The sequence below is a fragment of the Rhipicephalus microplus genome, chromosome 9 (assembly GCF_043290135.1).
Source record: "Rhipicephalus microplus isolate Deutch F79 chromosome 9, USDA_Rmic, whole genome shotgun sequence".
NCBI lineage: Eukaryota > Metazoa > Arthropoda > Arachnida > Ixodida > Ixodidae > Rhipicephalus > Rhipicephalus microplus.
In genome coordinates, this window is record NC_134708.1 from 62,360,521 (window position 1) to 62,383,450 (window position 22,930).

At 45.0% G+C, this 22,930-nt stretch overlaps 2 protein-coding genes across 2 annotated transcripts in view; one reads left to right on the plus strand and one right to left on the minus strand.

Annotated features, from left to right (window-relative positions):
• LOC142771825 (uncharacterized) overlaps nt 1-22,930 on the minus strand; it is a 65,148-nt gene that overhangs the window by 20,998 nt on the left and 21,220 nt on the right. Inside the window, exon 2 of the mRNA XM_075873727.1 lies at nt 17,193-17,279. Within this exon, the coding sequence (XP_075729842.1) occupies nt 17,193-17,267 (75 nt within the window). The 5' untranslated portion in view covers nt 17,268-17,279. The remainder of the gene's footprint in view (nt 1-17,192; nt 17,280-22,930) is intronic.
• Nucleotides 15,009-22,930, plus strand: part of LOC142771827 (uncharacterized) — a 38,874-nt gene continuing 30,952 nt past the window's right edge. Inside the window, exon 1 of the mRNA XM_075873728.1 lies at nt 15,009-15,063. Coding sequence (XP_075729843.1) covers nt 15,023-15,063 — 41 coding nt within the window. The 5' untranslated portion in view covers nt 15,009-15,022. The remainder of the gene's footprint in view (nt 15,064-22,930) is intronic.

The window sequence follows — 22,930 nt, forward strand, 5'->3', positions numbered from 1 at the left end:
TCTTAACCACTCTCATCTACAGGCTTCAAAAGTGTTCGATTCGGCGATCGCAGACGGACTGTCACCATCTGAACGATCTGAACTCCTCCAACTGCTGTACCAGTACCGCGAATCTTTCGATGTTGTTCAACCTTCACTTGGCCGCACTTCTACCACTCTACATTACATCGATACCGGCTCCCGTGCGCCACTACGACAGCGACCATATCGTGTTTCTGCGGCGGAACGCCAAGTTATTACCGAACAGGTGAACGATATGCTCCAACGTGGCGTCATTCAACATTCACAAAGTCCATGGGCCTCACCTGTAGTGCTCGTTAAAAAAAAGGATGGTTCCGTTCGCTTCTGCGTGGATTACCGGCGCCTAAATAAGATCACTCGAAGAGACGTGTATCCTTTACCCAGGATTGACGATGCCCTTGATACTTTACAAGGTGCCGAGTTTTTTTCATCATTATATTTGCGCTCAGGGTACTGGCAGGTCCCCCTTGCAGATACCGATCGACCAAAAACAGCCTTCGTGACACCGGACGGTCTGTATGAGTTTAATGTCATGCCCTTCGGCCTCTGCAATGCACCTGCCACCTTCGAGCGCATGATGGACTCGGTTCTTCGGGGTTTGAAATGGCAAATCTGTCTCTGCTATCTCGACGATATAGTCGTCTTTGCGCCAGACTTTGGAACACATCTCGAGCGCCTCAAACACGTCCTCACGTGCCTGAAGAATGCTCAGCTCCTACTCAACCTCAAGAAGTGTCACTTCGCTGCTCGGCAACTTACGATTCTCGGGCACGTCGTATCAAAGGACGGTATACTTCCAGACCCGGCTAAGTTACGTGCTGTCGCCGACTTCCCCAAACCAACGACTATGAAGCAGTTACGGAGCTTCTTGGGGTTATGCTCCTACTTTCGCCGGTTCGTGCGCAACTTCGCCTCTATCATTGCGCCTTTGACCAAACTTATAGGCAGCACCACTGATATTTCGTCATGGTCTTCTGAGTGTGACCAAGCCTTCTGTACCCTTCGTCGTCTCCTCACTTCGCCACCAATACTGCGTCACTACGATCCTGCGGCAGCAACTGAGGTCCACACCCACGCCAGTGGTGTCAGCCTCGGTGCAGTTCTCGCGCAACGCAAGCCTAGATTCGCCGAGTATGTCGACGCCTACGCCAGCAGAACTCTTACCAAGGCTGAATCAAACTACAGCGTCACCGAGAAGGAATGCTTGGCGATCGTTTGGGCGCTTGTCAAGTTCCGCCCATACCTTTATGGCCGTGCTTTTTATGTAGTAACGGACCACCACGCATTATGCTGGTTATCTTCGCTTAAGGACGTATCGGGTCGTCTTGCCCATTGGGCTCTTCGGCTTCCAGAATATGACATTCGCGTGGTATATCGTTGCGGCCACAAGCATGCCGATGCTGATGCACTGTCACGATCTCCCCTATCCCCGGACATCGCATCTGTTTCCTCGGACAACACGTTGTCAGTGCTTGACGAGGACACCATCTCTTCTGCACAACGCAATGACCCATGGATCGCTTCGCTTCTTGACGCGTTATCCGAGGCACCGACACTTCCAACCACTCGAACCCTGCGCCGCCAGGCTCCGCATTTCAGTATTCGGGATGGCCTTTTGTACCGGCGCAACTATTCAGAAGATGGTAGGAAATGGCTACTAGTCATTCCCCGAACGCTGCGCTCTACCATCTGCTCGTCGTTTCATTCCGACCCGCAATGTGCTCACGCCGGTGTTTTCAAGACCTACGAGCGCCTACGAAAAAGGTATTACTGGCGCAGAATGTTTACCTTCGTCCGCCAGTTCATTCGCGGCTGCCACGAATGTCAGCGGCGGAAAAGCCCGCCACATCCTGCAACAGGTTCATTGCAGCCACTTCCATGCCCAGACCGCCCATTCGACCGAGTAGGAATTGACCTCTACGGACCACTACCATTAACAACGGCAGGCAACCGATGGGCTATCGTGGCAGTGGATCATCTAACACGGTACGCTGGAACTGCTGCTCTCCCCACAGCTGCAGCACAAGACGTCGCAACTTTCATACTCAATCGTTTTGTGCTTCGTCATGGTCCTCCTCGAGAACTCCTCAGTGACCGAGGGCGTGTTTTCCTCTCCGATGTAATACAAGCACTTCTTCAACAGTGCCATATGGTTCACCGGAAGAGTACAGCCTACCACCCACAGACGAACGGCTTGACTGAGCGGTTTAATCGTACTCTGGGGGACATGCTCGCTGCGCATGTCGCTTCTGATCAAACAAACTGGGACCTCGTTCTCCCATTTGTTACATACGCGTATAACACCGCTACGCAAGTCACTACCGGGTTTTCCCCATTTTTTCTCCTGTACGGTCGCGAACCATCACACACCATCGACACTTTACTGCCATACTCGCCAGATCCCTCCGAATACAAGCCTGTCTCGGAAGCCGCTCGTTACGCAGAAGAGTGCCGCAAGCTAGCCAAGCGGCTTACTACATCCGACCAACAGAGCCAGAAGGAGATCCTTGACGACGACCATCGTTCTGCACCAACGTTCGTTCCTGGAGCACTTGTATGGCTTCATGTACCGCCTTGCGCCCCTGGTGTATCACCCAAGCTACTCTCCAATTATCATGGTCCCTACCGCGTGGTCGAGCGTACTTCACCCGTGAACTACGCCATTGAACCCCTCACGCCACCGAGCGACCGTCGTCGGCGTGGACGTGATATCGTTCACGTAAACCGCCTGAAGCCGTACTTTGACCCGCTTGTCCCCACGTGTTAGATCGCCAGGATGGCTTCAACTTTTTCGCCGGGGGTAATTGTAGTGAATAAGAAAGACGTTGATACCATCAGGTCAGCTATCATCAGCACAAGAAAAAGGCACGAGATCGGCGATCAAGCACCGTCATCTGGGTTCGCCTGCCTTCCTTTAGAGCTACCAACCGCTTGCTGAGTCCTTCAATAAACCCCCTTTACACTGTTATTAACCTATTATTAACTTCTCAATCATTTTCTTTAAAAATATATCATTTGTGGTGTTAGGGACGTAGTACATTGTTTACGTTCATTGTATTTGTATGAAAAAATTTTTAAGGGGCTTCCAGGCACCTTTGTTAATACATCAACACAAACGGTGTAGACAAAATTTTCCTTTAAAAGAACAAAATGTGGGCAATTATAACATTAAGCTATCTCTCATTGCTTCCTATCAAAATGGTCGTTAGCTGTATATTGAGTTCAATTGAGTATATTGCACAACAAGGTTGGGCGGAGACAAGGCAAAAAGCTGCACTGAGCAGCTTGAGGGGAACCTTTAAGGAATATTGGTGTAAATGGTCTTTGTCATGCACACTGCACCAGCTTGTTAAGCGAGGCAATAAATGACATGAAAATGACCCATCGCTTAATGACCAGCCCTGCACGACCATGTAAAAAATAAGAGAATAAATTATTTTCGATACGGCATACTGTTTTTCGTTGGTTCTTCTGCATTTAAAATTTTCTGTGTGCCACAAAATTGCCTGCTTATTATATGGCGTCACGAAGCCGGAAAGCATCTCCTTGAAAATGTAATTGAGTAGGCTAGCTGCCAATCACATAAACAGCGGCCACATATAGCAGCCGGCAAGATTAATTGTAAGTTTATTAAAATATTTTCACATGCAGCGTATTGGTGCTTAGTAGTTTTTGCACGTATACATCTCTGTGAGCTCATACTTGCTGAGAGAAAAAAAAAATAGAGAGAAATGAGCAGCGCTCTTTTACAATCTGAGATGTATTTTGATTTATAAAGGACAATTCAGGTTAATTGAAAACCAACTAGCCCGATTCCTAACTAAGCCTCCATGGGCTTAGTTAAAAAAACGCCAAGCCTGCGCGGAAGGTGCAGCACAGTCACAGCTAATGCTAGGCGAGCGATCTTAGAAAGCTTTTTCTGAACACTCATTGGGTAGCTGCTGCAAGCACACTCACTTGATATCCACTACGAATATTACTACGGCATTAATAATAAAAATTTTTAGATAGCACGCCAGCATTCGCTATGCTATTTATGCCTGAAATGGGTATGCCCCACAGTTATGTGAACAAGAACAAGCTTTTCTAATGGGTTAGAGCATCGGACAGCCCACTCGTTACATTGTTCGCATTGTGCGACGACTGGTTGTTCTTTCGCTGTTTTAAAACGCTTTATAAGTTGTATTAACGCAATTGCTTTCCCGACATCAAACCTGCCTAAGGCAAGATTGCCAACAAGTCCCAAGCACCGGCATGGCTCAGTGATGGCATATTGGGTGTGACTCGAGTTTTGATCTCGTAACAGCTTTTGCTGTAAAACCGTGGCACTTGACCTTCTCCCTGGTCCAGTGGGTCAAGTTGTGGGGCAAGCTTAAAGGATGAGCTTCCTACTGAGCTCGAGTTCACTGCTTTATTCGTGGCCACTTTACAAGCTGTCACCATTGCTCCAAGTTACCATAAGCACGGCTGATCAGGCTTATCATAGACTAAAGCGGGAAAAAAAATTAGCCTTTCAGTACAGAAAAACTTAAACATTAACAACGATTCATCACACTCATTAGCTCGTACAGCTTCGAAAGAGCAGCGGTGGTGGTATACTCTTTTCGAAAAAAATTATTTTTGGGAAGCAGCAAATGCTTTGACCGGTTCATAAACAGTTTGCTCCTTCCCATCGGCAATTGCATCAACAAGTCACAGCAGAATAAAAGCATGAACAAGTGACGTAATAATATAGGGCCCCGGTTCAGCGCTTGCCTGCTCTGCAATATTACACAAGACACGAAAGTGTCGCATAGGCGACCCGCACCGCATACAGCCTACAAGGAGAATCATCACAGTGGAAATGTTGGCCGAATTTCCCTCTGTTGTAAGATTGCCTCGTAACATTTTCATTCTCCCGTAAGAACAAAATTGTGTGGTTACTGTTGTGATGGAAAACTTCGCCTTACTTGTTAGTTTCCTTTGCGTGCAGCCAAGAGTGACCATTCATGGTGCACTGTCGAAAGTTGGGGGGCTCAGCCCCCCAACTTTACTCGGTTGGTGGGCTAGCGCTCCCTTTGCCACCCAAGCTGGTACTCCTATGCCTTTACATCATACTGGAGAGCACCCCTTCAACTGCCACTTTTGTATAGCAGCATTCACTCATAAATTGAAGCCACACTGGAGAGCGTCTTTTTGCCTGTGTGCACTGTGACACATCCTTCGCACACGAAAGAGTACCTCATGTGTCACAGGCTCATTTACACTGCAGTGTGTCCTTGTTCCTGTGTTCACTGCTACGCATCCTTTTTGGGAAAGACAACATGAATATCGATGTGTCTCGTAGTCATTCAGACTCGAAAAAGACCCCTAAAAACATAAACCCCTGACTATAAAGGCCCTTAAAGAACTAAAAAAAACCCTTAAGTGCCAGAGCATTCGTAGTTGCGGAAGCACAGGGAGGGTTTTTTGTTTACGGTTTTGTAATTCAAGCGATCCGAGGTGCATGAAACATTTTTTATGTGATTTAGCAGTTGAATTTTTTACAGCGTATGGCTTAAAACCAACTCTTATTTTTAATAAAAAGTTTAATAAAAAGTGCTTTTTCGTGATTTTACAGCTGTACCATGACGACAAAGGTTTGACTTGTCTTAAATATAGATTAACTGAAAATGCATTCCTCCCGTGCACCTGCGTGTGGTTGCACCTTACATACAGTATTAACAAGAAAATCAGACAGGTGTGAAATTGAGGTCATGCCTCTGAGGGATGTGCCACATTATATTTCCTGCAAGTTTACCACTTGACGCTGTGGTTTTTTTGTATATTTGATAGGTTCTGCTAGGTCTGTTTAAAGCAAGCTTTGTTGTAATCATATTCTCAATATAACGAATTGTTGTTTTATGGCAATGTCTAGCGAGCATATTTTGACCTTCACGAAAGGAAGCATGTTTTTATTCGCTTGTTCAATAAAACAGTCCCTCTGCTTCCACAAAGGGCAATTGAAGCAGTAATATGAAGCTTGCTTATGCCAGTTCTCAAATGGTTGCCTGCCTTTCTTTCAGCTGACTCATCTTTGATAATATTGTGTGCAGCATGACAGCGAGGAGCCATGGGCAAAACGTCTTTCTTTGCCTCTGTGAAAGATGCCATTTTTTTCTGTGCTTCACAAGTTTATTTTAAAATCAGCTTAATCTTCGATGCAAGGTTCCCTCCAAATTTATTGATGCATTTTCAAAATTTCGTCCAAGTGTAGCTACTTGGAATTCTTGACAGCAATGTTATAAACGTGACAAGGATATGGTTTTAAGGTATTTGACATGATCAGTAGTTTATAATAAATTTAATCTCGGGACATGCACACTCTCTGTTGAATTTTTATTGTTGGTAAACTTAACATTGAAACACTGCTACGTTTAAGTTAATGTGCAGATTATCGCACGTGAACAAAACTGCCTCAACGTTTGTCTGTAATACAGCAGGGAAATAAACACATTTCAAGAGATGATGTAATACACAGCTATCAGAATAGAGTGCTGTAGCAGATGTAGGGGCATGTGAACAATCACTTAAAAAGTAAATATGGCAACAAACCAACAACGGAGCCCTCGGGAACAGCAGATTGCACATGTCCAGATGACAAGGCCGTGTCATTTATGATGACACATAGTTGGTGGTCCGTCAGATTGTTCTTGAGCCATTCTAGGAGTCTAAAATTCCAAGGAAGAATAACTTGAAAACAATGAGATTATGTGGCACTACACCAAATGCCTTCCTAAAAAATGTCATTAACTTTTGTATTGTCGAAACATGTAGTTCTGTCATGTACGTAATCGGTTGGGTCGTACATGAAAACCCTGCAACGAAACCATGTAGAGATTTATGAAAAAAAAATATGGGGAAATGTTTTAAAATGCATGAATAAATCATATGCTCAAGTATCTTACTGGAGACTGATGTTGAAAACATTCCTACATGTACCCTATCGCCGTCTTTATGTACTGGTGCAATATTTGCCATTTTTCAATCATGTGGACCTTTTTTTTTTGTTGCAGTGATTCATAATAGAGAAAAAAGATACACTAAAGTGGTCCTGTATTTTTGCCATCTCAACTTGTTATGCTAATAAAAGTCTTGTAAATGTTATTTTTTTCATCCGGTCCTCTCTTCCGATCAACTTTCTTCACTTTTCACTCACATTTTCTTTCATAAACTTCATGTATTCAAGTGTCACGTGATGCTCGCTATATGCATCACCATATAGGTACTTGATATGCGTAATAAAATTGCAATAATTAGCCTAATAGTCAGGTGCCAAGTTTGTTGTTACATATGAAGATAAATTTGGGCGATTATGTATCGCCTGTCTGAATTGTTCCCAGGAGGATGTGCTTCTAGGCGTGACCAGGCTCGGGGAGCGCTTTTGACTTTCTTAACGAAACAGACTTGGCGTCACGATTCCAGACATTTTTCATGTGACTATTTGTTTGTGTGTGTGTGTGTGTGTGTGTGTGTGTGTGTGTGTGTGTTTTCCTGTTTCTTTTTAACTTTTCTCTTCTCTCTCTTTCTTTCTTCCCTTATTTCCTCTATGCCTTTCCTTCCTAAAGGAGCAGGCAGGCTTGGTGCCCCTTTAGGTGGCAGTTGTCAGCCTGTTCCCTCCCTATTTCTTCTGTCTTAGTGTTTTTTATGTACTCAAACTAAATAATAATAATAAATAATAATTGTATCTTAGTCAAGCCTTATGTATTGGCAGCAGGCGTCTAGTGAGGTATTGATGTGAAGAGTAATGGGAACTCACTTAAGACTCGCGTGGATCGGCACACTGCACTGCCACTGCTACAACGTGAGGATAGACCGAGATTAGCTTGTACCTAAGTGACCGGTGCAGCAGCTCTAGATTGGTTTGTGCTGGTGAATTCTCACTTTATGCATAAATCACAACACGTAGTGTGCATGCCTGTCTGTATTTCTTTGTCTCTGCTGGTTCCTCATTCTTGGCATCATTTGAGAAACATCGGTCTCTCATGTTCGTACAAGGAGGGCTGCATTCCTGCCAGAAGTGAACATATGTTAGCAAGTAGAAGACTTGTGAAATTGCAGCTTTATTTGCCACGGGGCGTGTGTCCCTTTGAGTGTCACCTGTGTCCTGCTGCATTCACTGAGGCGCCCTCACAGGAGAGTGTCCTTTTTCCTGTTTCCACTGCAATGCATCTTTTGTTGTGTGCAAAGGGAGCCTGAAAGCACATTTGTGCCTGCACAAGCAAATTCCCTTTTGCTTGATACCCATAATTTGTGGTCCGAGTAAGTCTTATAGACCGCATCTGCTTGGGAAGATAAGCACATAAGTAAAAATGGGGGAAAGAAGGCAACTTTTGTCTCCTTGTCTAAGTCCGTAATCATGAGTTGCAGTTCGTCCGCTGAGTTACTCAGTAATGCAATGTCATCAGCGAAGCGCAGGTTACTAAGGTGCTCTCCATTAACTCTTATTCCTAACTGTTCCCATTCTAGGCCTCAGAAAACCTCCTGTAAGCACACGGTAAATAGCATTAAGGAGATTGTATCCCCCTGCCTTACACCATTCTTGATTGGTATTCTGTTGCTTTCTTTATGAAGCACTATGGTAACAGTTAATTCTCTGTAGATTTCTTCTAGGATGTTTATATATATTTGCTGATATTTTTACCTAATCAAACACCTTCTTGTAATCTATGAAGGCTATGTATAGTGGTTGGTTATATTTTGAGCATTTCTCTATTACCTGATTAATAGTATAAATGTGGTCAATTGTTGAGTAGCCTGTTCGAAACCCTGCTTGTTACTTTGGTTGATTGAATTCTAATGTTTTCTTAACTCTGTTAGCAATTACCTTTGTAAATTGCTTGTATTCTACAGAGAGCAAGCTGATTGGCCTGTAATTCTTCAAGTCCTTCTCATCTCCTTTCTTATGTATTAAGATGATGTTAGCAGTCTTCCAAGACTCTGGTACTCTTCCCGTCAGGAGACACCTCATAAACGGGGTGGCTAGTTTTTTTTAACACAGTCTGTCCGCCATCTTTCAGCAGATCTGATGTTACCTAATCCTCACCAGCAGCTTTGCCTCTTTGCATGCTTTCCAAGGCTTTTCTGACTTCATCTATCATTACTGGTGGGGTGTCATCTGGGTTACTGCTAGTTCTTATAGTATTAAGATCATGGTTGTCCCAGCCACTGTACATGTTTCTGTAAAACTCCACTATTTTACTTATCCTATTCATATTGGTAGTTATTTTGCCTTCTTTGTCCCTTAGCGCAAACAATATATATATTGTTGGCATCTATTATGCGCTTCATCCTCATCTGCACAGCAGTCAATCATCATCATATGTTCTGGCTGACAATCATCATCTTCTTTGAACGTGCGCTTCATTATCGGGTCCGTTGCGCTTGTTCGTTCCCGAGTTCACGGCCAATAAAGCTCGTTACAACCGAGTCGTCATACGTGGTGGAGGTGGATTGACGATCCCAGTACCTCTCCTTACAACGCCTACTCGCTGGAGCTCCGTTCAGGCCGCCGCTTGGACCCTCAGTCCGCCAACATGTCTCAGAGTGAGTGGGAGGGTGCCCTTTCTGCTCCCGTCTTTGCGCCGCAAGCCCCTCCTCTTTACATCGTAAACCACCAGCGTGACCCTCCGATCTTCGCTGGTCACCGCGGCGAAGATGTGGAGGACTGGCTCGATAACTACGAGCGAGTAAGCGCAACTAATCACTGGGACGACTCTAACAAGCTCCGCCGAGTATCGCTTTATCTCACGGGCGTTGCCAAGACATGGTTCTTGAACCATGAGATCGACCTCACCGACTAGCCTGCCTTCAAGCAGCAGCTTCGTCAAGTATTCGGCACGCCAGCCGTTCGATCCGCTCTAGCGAGGAGGGCCCTAGATGCTCGCCAACAACATCCCGGCGAGTCACACACATCTTACATCGAGGATGTCCTTGCGCTTTGCCGGCGCGTCAATTCTTCGATGCCCGAGTCGGACAAACTGCGCCACATCCTGAAGGGCATCGGAAGCATTGCCTACAATGCCCTTGTTGCCCAGAATCCTTCTACTGTCACTGACGTCGTCTCTACGTGTCAGCGTCTCGACGAACTTGATTCTGTTCGCCTTCAGTCGGGCAATAGTGAACACCGTACAGCAGACCGGGACCTGCGTGACATGATACGGGAGATCATACGCGAAGAACTTCAATCAATGGGCATCTCACCACCTTCTCCATCTGTCACACAGCTTTCAGGCATGGCCCTGCGTGACATCGTAAGGGAGGAACAAACATCATTCACCGGTCCAGCCTACGTACAGCCACCTCCGTCTAGCCCTCCTAAGTACGCGCAAGTTGCGGCCGCGCCTCCTCGCAACGTAAACTCTACTTCGCCGCTGCCATAATTCACGCCGGTTGCTGCTGCACAACCGGTCCATTTCCGGCCAATGCCTACCGACCCTCTGTCTGTCCACTTGAGTGCGCTATCTCCCGGTGAGCCGAACGCCCTCTACTACCCGACTTGGCGCCCGTCACGCCTAACATGCTTTTACTGTGGATATCGTGGCCATATATCGCGCTTCTGCCGCAAGCGCCAGCAGGACGAGCGTCGCGGGTACGACATGCGCGAACGGGACTTTTCCAGTGGGGAGTCTTACGCTCGGCGTTATTCATCTGGACAGCAGCGGTCTCCATCTCCGCCCGCGTCGACTGAGACGCGGAACACTTACCGTTCAAGCCGACGCCGATCACCTTCGCCCTTCCGTCGCTCCTCCTCTCCTCTTCGGCCAGCCTCGTTTACGACTGACAACCGGTCGGAAAACTAAATGATGCAGTTTTTGGAGGAGAAACTGCATGTAACAGTAGGACTCATATTCCTCCAGCACGCCCGTTCAACATGGTTTCTGTTACGATGGAAGGAGTTCTCGTGGACGCTTTGGTGGACACCGGTGCTACAGTTTCTGTGATTAGGTATGATTTGTGCAAACGCCTGAAAAAAGTAATGACACCTTATAATGGACCCAATCTAGTCGAAGCCCAGGGGAACACTATCTGCCCTTTTGCTCTTTGTACTGCTCGTGTGTTTATTGATGACATTTTGCATTACATCGAGTTCACTGTGCTTACCCGGTGCTCTCACCAGCTAATTCTAGGGTGGGACTTCCTATCTTCTTCTTCAGCCGCTATATGTTGTGGTGAACGGATTTTGCACCTGACTAATACGAACTCCATGTTCGACGAAGGCGTCTACAAGCCACTAAGCCTGTTCGCTCGCGAAGATCTCGAACTACCGCCACATCAAGAACGAATTGTGACCCTGACCTCTAAGGACATCGACCATGGTGACGTATTGGTGTCCCCTTCGTCGACTTGCGTCGCTAAAGGCGTAGCCCTTGCATCAGGTGTCGTACGCTTTCACCATGGCTCCGCGCTCGTCATTGCTACGAATGAAACGCCAGAGAAAGTTCTCTTGCCAGAGGGCACTGCAGTAGCCTGTGTTGTAGATGCTGATCCTGTCAGCGTCACGCCACTTAAACCTGCCTCTACCAACGACCGTTCTATGAGTAAGCCTGGATCATCCTCTCCCTTCACAGCCCTTATCAGTGATGACTTAACAGCTATGCAGGCGCAGCAGTTGCTTGCGTTATTAACGAAACACGCCGATTCTTTCGACATCTGCTCCTCAACGTTGGGCCGAACTACCACTGCAGCGCATCGCATTCAGACGGAGGGAACATCTATTGTACATCGCCGCCCGTACCGCGTGTCTCTCGCTGAGCGAAAAATCATCGAGGAAAACGTCGCTGACATGCTCCAACGAGAAATAATTCGTCCATCAACTAGCCCTTGGTCATCCCCTGTTGTTTTGGTACGAAAAAAAGATGGCTCCGTGCGCTTTTGCTTTGATTACCGGGCACTTAACGACATCACACGCAAGGACGTATACCCCATGCCACGCATCGACGACGCCCTTGATTCACTGCAAGGCGCCGAATACTTTTCAAGCCTTGATTTGCGTTCGGGATATTGGCAAATTCCCATGCACGATGACGACAAAGAAAAAACGGCATTTGCAACCCCCGATGGCCTATACGAATTTAACGTGATGCCTTTCGGGCTCTGCAATGCGCCCGCGACGTTTGAACGCATGATCGACACCGTCCTGCGTAGTCTCAAATGGAAGATGTGTCTCTGCTACCTTGATGACATTATCATCTTTTCATCAACGTTTTCTCAGCACCAGAGGCGCTTGGATGACGTCCTAACATGCCTCACCGGTGCGGGTCTGCAGCTCAACACTAAGAAATGCCGTTTCGCCACCAAATCCATCAAGGTTCTCGGTCATGTCGTCAGCAAGGACGGTATTCGCCCTGACCCCGAAAAGATCGCTGCCGTCCTTCGGTTTCCACGCCTCACAAGACTTAAGGATTTACGAAGTTTTCTTGGCCTCGCATTCTATTTTCGTCGCTTCATATGAAATTTCGCTTCAATAGCTGCGCCACTTCACAAACTACTTGCTTCTAATGCACCCTTTGTGTGGTCCGAGGAATGTCAGTCGGTGTTTGACCTATTCAAGGAAGCTTTGCCGTCAGAGCCTGTACTCTGCCATTTTGATGACACCGTCCCAACACTCCTGCATACCGACGCCAGCAGTTGCGGTATAGGTGCTGTTCTCCTCCAACGCGATAACTCTGGACTGGAAACGGTCATCGCATATGCTAGCCGAGTGCTTACTTCTACCGAAAAGAACTATACCATCACTGAGCAGGAGTGCCTCGCTGTGGTTTGGTCCATACAAAAGTTCCGTCCTTATCTGTACGGCCGTCAATTCACCATTGTAACGGACCACCACGCCGTATACTGGCTTTCTACAATGAAGAACTTGTCCGGACGCTTGGGTCGTTGGACTTTACGCCTACAGGAGTATCAGTTTGAGATTATTTATAAATCGGGTAAAAAACATCAAGACGCCGACGCTCTTTCTCGTTGCCCACTACCTACGGCTTCGTTCGACACTCCAGCTGCCACCTCCAACGACACCAGTGCGCACGTGACTCCCACTTCTGTTGCCTTGCTCGCCTCGCTGTACCAACCGCCAATAGACGAACAACAACCCTTCAGTTCTCGCCAGCAGGCTGACCCGTATGGTCGGCGCATTATAGACCACCTCTCAGGAGCTACGCGTCCACCCAATGCACGCCTTCGTCGACAGCTCGAGCACTTCAAATTTCAGGACGGTGTGCTGTATCGTCACATATATCACCCTGACGGCCAACGCTGGGTACCTGTTCTGCCGCGTGCTCTTCAACATCATGTACTTAACGCCTTTCATGACGATTTGACTGCTGTCCACCTCGGCTTTCACAAAACCTACGACCGCATTCGAAGCCGCTTTTATTGGCCTGGGATTTCTACCAGCGTGGCAAAGTACGTGGGTTCCTGCTCTCCGTGCCAACTTCGCAAACTTCCGACATCTCCCCCGGCTGGTCAGTTACAGCCAATGACCGTGCCCTACAACACCTTTCGAGGTCGTCGGTGTCGATCTCTATGGGCCCCTTCCTGTTACTGGTGCTTGAAATAGATGGATAGTCACCGCCGTAGACCATATATGACACGCTACACCGAGACAACTTCAGTAGCTACTCGTTCAGCATCGGAAGTTGCTGACTTCGTCCTTCAGGCCATAATACGTCATGGTGGTCCTCGTGTACTTCGAAGTGACCGTGGAAAGGTGTTCTTATCACAGCTTTTAGGTGAAGTTCTTCGCGTTTCTGGTGCTACATACAAGATGGCGTCTAGCTACCATCCTCAAACAAACGGTCTGACCAAGAGATTTCATCGAACCCTTGCCGACATGATCGCCGTATACATTCAACCGGATCACAGAAACTGGGATAAACTTCTACCGTTCCTCACTTTCGCCTACAACACCGCTGTTCAGCGCACAACCGGCTACTCACCGTTTTATCTCGTTTACGGACGTTCACCTACTTTCTTTATCGATGTTTCCTTCTTCACCAACAATGGCCCTCCATCACCATCTTCTTGCGAAGAATATATTTCTCGCCTTGCCCAGTGCCGCCAGCACACTCGTATGAACACGGAAGCTACGCAACAAGCAAGGAAGGCCGTCTACGACACCTCTCATCGTGTGGTATCATTCCGACCGGGTGACGAGGTGCTGCTATTGACACCAATTCGCACACCTTGTCTCTGCGACAAGTTCCAGCCTCGATTCATCGGCACATATGTTGTTTTAGAGCAGACTTCACCTGTCAACTATCGTGTGACGCCTCTTGTCGTGCCAACTGACCGCCGTTACCGCAGCACCGAAATTGCACACGTTTCCCGCATGAAGCTTTTCACACGACGTTGCTCGTCACCTTGACTACCCGCCCGCAGCGGCCAGGCTGGCCGCTTCCACGAGGTGGGGGGGGGGGGGGGGATCAGTGTAGGCATCTATTATGCGCTTCATCCTCATCTGCACAGCAGTCAATCATCATCATATGTTCTGGCTGACAATCATCATCTTCTTTGAACGTGCGCTTCATTATCGGGTCCGTCACGGCCAATAAACCTCGTTACAACCGAATCGTCATTATATATATATATATATATATATATATATATATATATATATATATATATATATATATATATATATATATATATATATATATGCTCCCACAATTTCATTTACATACTCCGGAAAAGGCTAAATCGCCAGCCTTCTTCGGATATATATAGATATATATTTGCATGGAAGGGATGATGAAACATTCATGGAAGCTTCTTTACTAAATGTTTTCAGGATGCGCTGTCCACCAGCTGACAACGTTCAATAAGAACAATTTTATGAAGGTTTTGTTGTCCCATAGGGTTCGGCTTGAATGAAGTTTGACCATTGCCACACATGCACGCACACAAACAGTAGCTGTATGTTTACTTTGTTGCAGATAATATAGAAAATTTCTTAAAACTTTTATGACAGCACACGCACGGCGAAATGTGTGTAATGCGTTACCGTCAAGCAGCTGACATTCGCAGGTGATGTACTTGTACCTATTTCATTATTATTTTTTCTCATGATTCCAAACAAACTGATGCATGTTGCCTATTTCGGCAAACAGAATATTGCCCTTATTGCTTTCTTTAACAAACTCAGCGGTTCTTTGGAGTGTGGTTGAATAGTTTCGAGCCTCGAGAAATGTGAGAGGAAAATGTAGTATGTGATTGCAATATAGGAAAGTTTGTAATTGCAGCTCTAACTTGTGTCTCTTGGAAACAGTGGAATGTGTTTTGAATACCGACTGTAGAGTTAAGAAGGCACTAGGTCAAAATAACCAGGGGCACACCTCGGAAAGAGTGGCCGTGTGCCTTAGAGCTGCATCCAGAATTTCTACTTTTGTTGGCTTTATTCTCGAGTTATAATTTTTGTGTGTATTCGTGATCCCGGTTGAATGTCAGCGTGTGTCTCCTTGGTTATTTTTATGCGGGTCGTCTTAACGTTGTGACAAGCATCGAAGTCATGCATCGCCATTGAACCCCATTGTCAGTCTTGCCTAGAATAATTATAACTCGATAGTCATAACGCTACGATATGCCGTAGAATGCATTAAAAACTGTGGTAACATATGCAAGTAAAGCACGCCCCATTTGCATTCCTCGAATAGTTAAGTTAGTACCCGATTGAATAAATCAACGATTTTTTGTCAAGGTTGATGTTTCAGCAAATATTGTTTACTTTTTTAAGTATATCAGTACTGGTACTTTCAACAGTGACTGCACAATTTTAACCTGTGTATTTGCTGACTCAGAGTAAACAATCATGTGAAAAATGCGAAAAAAAAAAATTTTGCTATTTTGCAGACTTGTTGCTTGCCTGCAGAGGTAATGCCGCCTGTGCAGCTCATATGAATACCTGAAACTGTTTTGACAATTGTTTACAAAGGCATTGTGGCATTTGTTTGAGTCGTTCAGATCACTAACAGATTACTTGCTCTGCACAGTGGGTGGATTGTTATAATGCATAAAATGTGCATATTACTACCGAACACGGCGTACCATTTTACACTGTTTTTTGCTGTGCAAGCTTTGGCGCATTTTTAAACTCCTCAGACTTAGCACACAGCACGTCACATGTGCAACTAGTCAGGCTTGACTTCTTTAGTGGTGTGGTGGCATTCAGAGATTGACAATGTGGTGGAGCATGGCTTCCTTAGTTTATGGTTACTTGGCTGAGGACCACAGAATACGTGGGTTAGCCCAGAGTGCTCATTCACGAAATGACTCTCTAGTTTCTAATCACAAGTGACTACTTTTATATATAGATGCTTTTCTTACCTTTTTGTTCAAATAAGCTTCACTGATTTCAGCAAAGCCACTCAGGGTTAAGCACAAAGCTACATTTAATGCAAATCAGTTCTGTGGTGACCCGCTTGTGGCATCAAGCTACAAAGAAATTCATACGGATTTCACAGGAAGAAAAGCTTCTTAGTGGCTGAAAAATTCGTCCTGGTTCCAGGATCGTACCCGGGACCAACGCCTTACCGGGTCTGTTGCTCTACCAATTGAGCTATCCGGGAAGCTAGAAGTTGGCAGCGCAAGGGCGAATTCATCGACAGCTCAAAGCGCATGTACACAAGTAATGCAGATGAGTTCTGCAAAGACGGGCAAGGTGGCAAAAGGGTTAAGAAAGGGAGCACGAAATCCTATGCAGCTTCATGCACCATGACACTCCTCATATTCACGTTGTGGTTTTGCAATGTAAAACTGCATATCATTCTAATATTAATTCTAGCTTCCTTGAGCGCAGCATGTGGGTACGGCTCTGACACTGCGTGGGAGGAAAAATGCTAACGTAGCAGTACGTCAATGACTGCGAACGGTTTAGAGGAGTCCTGCAACACGTTTCTGAGTTATAATGAAATACTCCTATTATTAGCACATGCTGCTTCGCGAATCACATGTAGCAAGAATTTTTTAATCCGGCAAGTGTGAGAGGGGTTACGGGGATATTTCGTTTGCTTCAAGCATGTTCTTTCTCCTCTTGTACTACAAGTGCGTTGAAAGGTAAACCAAGAAACAGGATAGCACGGGGGCATCAAGATGTATCCCTCCATCAGCACGCATCTTGACCTTGAGCACTTTTTTTTTTCTTTGAACATGTTGCTTACTTTCACTGCGATTGTGTGTTCGGGCAGGCTGCAGAATCCCGGGGTGGCCCAGTAGTTGGCCGCAGGGTTGGGCATGTAGAATCATTTCTAGAAAAAAGAATGAGGGATTTTTAGCAAAACTTTAGAATGAATTGTGAATGCCAGACCACACACAGCGCTGCAGTATTTTGGCTGACGGCAGCATTTTCTGACCGTGCTCAAAAAGTGTAGCAGTTCCCCTTTGAAATATATATATCTGCACCTTGTTGGTACCTGCAATGGCTATTTGTTGTTGAATTGATTTGAACGCTTACTTGAACTTTGTCTTCATTGCTAATGCAACTCTGGGTGAAAAAACAGTGTATTTGGGACAGCCTTCTAGCTTATGATTTGGCATAATGATAGTTCCATGTTAATTATAACTTTGGAGTTGCCTTAGTGAAGACAGATATTCTCGTTTTGTGGTTCACAAGCAGTAAATGGCACTTCACAGACAAGTGCAGTCACGTAAATGCTGACATGCTTTTATTCTAACAAATGCTTACCAGAACTAGGCATCTTGCCAAAATTTTGGTGGCCTTATTCATAGGTCAGCAAACCCCCTTGTAGATCAGCTTATTCAGACTGACCTACACTCCGAGCTGCGGGTCCAAGTTTGAGTGAGTCTAGGTGAATGATACAATGGCGAGCTTGAGTCCAAGTCAGTCCGGCTGAGGTAACATTTAGTGAGTCCGAGTGAGTTTACAAAATACAATTCTTGAGTGAGTTTGCGTGAGCTCCACATTTTAGTGCCATTGTGTGGTGATATGTGCTCAGGTTAATCAGTCTTATATTGACTAGCATTTTACATTAAACCCCAGATAGTATTATTGTTAGTAATTTTGTGCCCCTATAATGTTTCATAAACAAATATGAAAGCTAGTATTAACAATTCAGTCTTGGCTATTTATTGCCGTTCTTGCTGTTTTTATTCTCCTGTGTGTGCAGAGCACTTCAGGGACCTGGGATGCCATATGCTGTTGCTTTCGTAGCTTGGCGTAATGCAGGTAAACCACAAATGGAATAGTCATCTGTATCATATCGAGTGCGCGCTCGTGATGAAGCTACCGTGGTAGTTGCCAATGCGCCTGAGGACCTTCATTTAAGACTTGATTTATAAACCAACCTTGTCCTTATTTCTCGTTGTCCTTCATAATATTGTGTCCGCCTCAGTGGTGGAACAGCTAAGGTGCTTTGCTTATGCCCCGAAGGTCACAAGTTCGGTGTAATGGTGCTTTTACGGGTTACATTGGATACCAATGTAACATGAGGGAGCAAAACATTGACTAACATTACCTGGGATACCATAATGTATTTGTTCCTTCAGAGCACTGATTCTCTGGGAGTTGCTTCAATGTGCAACTCAACAAATTTCCATGTAGTTTGTTCACCAATCATGAAAAGGGCCCTGCAACAGTAATCCGAGCAATTTTTCGTACAGCTTTATTGAAGGAATGCATTGCATCAGAGCAGTTCATTGGGCGAGTTGTTGTGCTTTCATCTAGAACTAATAAAGGTGTGACAGAAAGCGCACACGAAAAGAGGTTTGTTGCACATTTATTAGTTCATCAAAGAAGCTTATTATTACCTGTAGAATCTACTGCTTGTGCGAATTGGGGCTAGCCCGCCACTTTTGTGCGGGCTTCGCCACCTTTTCTGCTGTTTTCATGTCCCGACATGACTCCTTGCTTTTGTGCGAGTGAAGCTTGGTGCCAACGAATATTTGTGATAGGGCCGAATTGTTCTTGTACTAAGACGCTTAGCAGATGATGGGAGAGTTAAATTGATTGTACCTGCAAACCAGCCATGAAGGAATAAAAGGAGGTTAACTTTTCTCCAAGCTTCCAACGCCAGATTGTTATTGAGCTTCATTAAATTTGTAGGGGAATCCAGGCTTTTGTATATGCCAAATGTAAATTTCAAGGGTTTAACTGAACATTTTCTAGTTGCGAAACATTTTTTGGATAGTGCACATCCCGCACAATTGATGTGTACTCGAATTTAGAAGACCTCACACAGTAATTGCAAGATATAAGTTTTATGCCACTTGGTGCTTTCCGAAGTTATCTTTTAAGAAGCCACAGTTTCTGCAGACAGGTGGCACAAATATCGGATTGTCCATGACTGAAAAATAGAGAAGGATGCAAAGAAATAAGTGACAAAAAAGTTTGGTTTGATTGGGAATTTAACCCAGGCTACCTGCTTGGCAATCAGGCGTTCTACCACAGAGCCGTGCTTGCAACTTCGTGGGGGAAAAACACTGTGTGAATGGAACGTAGTGGGAGGAGTCTTCTTGATGCGTGTAATGTTAGTTGGCAGAAGTATGGGGTTGCTCTCAGCTTCAGAGAGTGAAAAAGAATGGGTGTTTAAAAGACCACTTATTAAAAAGCATTCAGTTTTAATTAATCATCAGCGGCAAAAGTATCAACATAAGGATAAACTGCGTTGGTTCGCACTTTGCCTTACAAATCTGTGGTGTGCACTTATCTGATTTGCAAAGTGAAGAATTGTGGCTTATCTGGCACTTGGCTGTACTTGCAGTATGCATTCGAAGATAGTTTAAAACGGCCAATTTTGTGTGCACAGTTGTTTGTTTTCTTGCAGCATGGTTGAGGCATGCACCAAGAAGCAAAGCTAGGGTAACAGTTGAGAAGGAATTGACCATGGGGCCTAATCATGTTACTGCGTTTTATTCTTGCACGCCAAGCTCAAGCAATTTTCTTTGTATTTGTTGTTCGAACTTGGGTTTTACATTCAGTGAAATCGCAAGTGAGTACATGGGTTGCCTCTCGCAGCAGCTGTGTTAAGTATTTAGCTCGTAATACTCAAGTCATGCAATGGTCGAGGGATTCGGGCTTATGGCATTATTTGTTTAGAGAAGAGCGAGTGATTGCTGGCAGCCCTCAAGATGTAATTGTAAATTCCAGGTCACATGCTGCGCTCTAATGTCTAGTTGACATGCTTTTAGGAGCCTCAACTGTCGATCGACAGATGATAAGGCCAAGTAAATTATACGATGTAATTTGTAGTAATTGTGATATAAATGTAGAGAAAGTAAAGTGGGCAAAAAGATTACTTGCCAGCAGGAAGCAGACCTTCAACTTTCAGATTTAGCGTCAGAAGTCCTACGAATTGAGCTTGAGTGCAGCCATCACCCCGCACTCGTCATCGCGCATATCTGTGCATTTAACCTTGGGAGTGTTGGCACCAATTGCAGCCATAATGATGAGTGCGGAACACACTTTTTCTGCTTCCTAGTGCTTTATAGCATATGATCCTTTTTATGAACTGGCAGCTGACCAATAATCCTGAAGGCATCAAATCTGCCAAAATGAGACCCTCGCATTGAATTTAAGAACTGAGGGAAATTTTAAGGGCTTGTTCTTTTTGTTAGATATAATATGAATGAGAACAGACAATAATTGCTTGTTCTCATTAATACTGGCTAAAAAGAACAAGTTCCGAAATTCTTATTTTTTTCTTCATTCACTGTAAAAAAAGGCATTTAGGTTTTAATACATAACTTTTGTAAGCAATCCAGAATGATCAAATAAATAATTTTTGAAGAAATAAAAAAAATTTCTTGTATAATACAATTTGAAACCCCAGACAATGTTCTTTGACTTTCCTTCTGTATACATAGTGTACACGTGCGCCACGCAATGCCCATTAGTCACTTCTGAAGTGAGCCACCGACATGCCCGGGCACCTGCCAACTCCGTCGTCTACCTTCACCATGTTGTCTCCTCAAGCTTGCGCCTATTTAGCTTTGCCTCACGATGCAAGTTTGAGGGCTGCTAGTGAGGCAAGTTAATTTAGTAGTCCCCGAAGAGAGAGCAGAGCTTCGGTGTGTTTCTTCCCCGAAAGTTATTACTCAAAGTTGAGAACGCACTTTGCAATTTTCCGAAAAGTACCGGCGTGTTTGGCTGGCGCGGATTAACAAAAAAACTACTTGAAGAAACTCGGTGATATTTGCGTCTTCAGGTGTAACTTCATTCCTGGTAAGTGCCATAGCCAAGCACTTACCTGCAAACGGAGATAGCTTACCATGATACTGTACATACAAACTTGTCCGCGACCACTGCATGCACAATCAGCGTGTCAGGGAGGCGGTCAAAATCGTGATGGTGATCGCGCAAATTCGGGTATTGCATTGAAACAAACTGTGAAAATGGATGCGAAACAATATTAGTTCATATCGAAGTATAGCCGATCGGTTCGAGTTGGGGAGTCAGGATTTTCGAAAATTGGTCAATTAATTTCCTAACACGGTCTCCATTATTTTCAGGGTCTCCACTGTACATTAGCATACAAAAAAAAAGTACAATACAAGGTGAAAAAGGTGTCAAAACATACGGGAAGAAAAAAAGTAATGACCGGCATTACTGTGGCATGCACCACGCAAAGTCTCTATCTGCCTCGCATAATGTTTTCCTCGGCTGTTTCCACAAACTTCAGTCAAACAAGCTCAACATCAGCACTTTTTAAAATACATGGGGGGGGGGGATGCTGGTACTTTGGTGGCGTGGGCCGCAGCAATATAATATTGTTAATATTATATCTCTTGTAAGCTTGCCTAGCTTCGCAGGACTCATTTTTGATAAGAGCTGCTGCGCTTTGCTCATCCGCTCTTAAAAGTATGGCTCGAGAAACTTTGGGCTTTCACTTGTTCTTGGGCCACGCAATTTGTGGTGTTTGTAGTGAAAGCGAGATAATGGGCCCTCGTAGGTCGTGGCGGGCAGCCGGTGTATGCGTTGGCTGGTATACGTGTCGCACATCTTGATTTTCTGATCTTGTATCGGGTGAACAAACGAGGCCTTCCTGATCCGATGAGCTCGTTAAAGTACGACAACAAAACAAAACCAGAATGATTCCTTTCTACATTGTACACAGCAAGAGATAACGAGCCCCCCACAAAACGCGCTGCAGCACGTGAACTGCCATAGGTACCCAGGCATGGCGGGAGAGGGCGACAACGGCGTAAGTGACATCACATGAACACTATGTATTCTTAAAGTCACAGCACATGCTGATTTCACTCAAGACTTCATGTGTATCCAAGTCTCAAATGAAACTGAACCTGCAATAGTGTCAGTGTCAACAGTTGGCTGTCATCTGACCAAGCATAAGCCACATGACCTTCTTTTTTTTTTGTTTCTTCACGTGGCTGCACTACAATCACTTTTTTTAACACATTAAAGAGAACCGTTTTTGGCTAAAGTCGGGCAGTATCATTCTAACAGGTGAAAGATTTGCGTGCTTCGCCGGAATTGCTGGGAAGGATTCTTTAAAGAGTGGGCCACTATTAAAGCTGTGATAGATTAAAAAATCAAATTATTATTGATCACTTTTCATTATAATCGCAAAGCATCATAATTGCTTACTTTTGGTTCATAATAATTATACAGGAGATATCAAGTTTTAAAGGAAAGTCTTGCACCCTTCACATGTTGAGGAATATGTGGGTGGCAAGTTTTCATTCCGATTGGGCTATCAGAAGTACTAGAAATATTATGTCCAAATTAAAAAAGTTGGCCTAAAATGGACCTTAAGAAAAACGCATTTTAAAGGTGTAAGTGGAAAGTTATTTATGTGGAAAAGGTGTGCTTTTTAAGGTGATTTGTTCCATCATGAGAGCTTGTCAATTATGGTTATTTTGAGCATGTGGTTTCAGTGAACTCCTTATGCAAAAACGCACTGGCAAGCAGCCAGGTGACAAT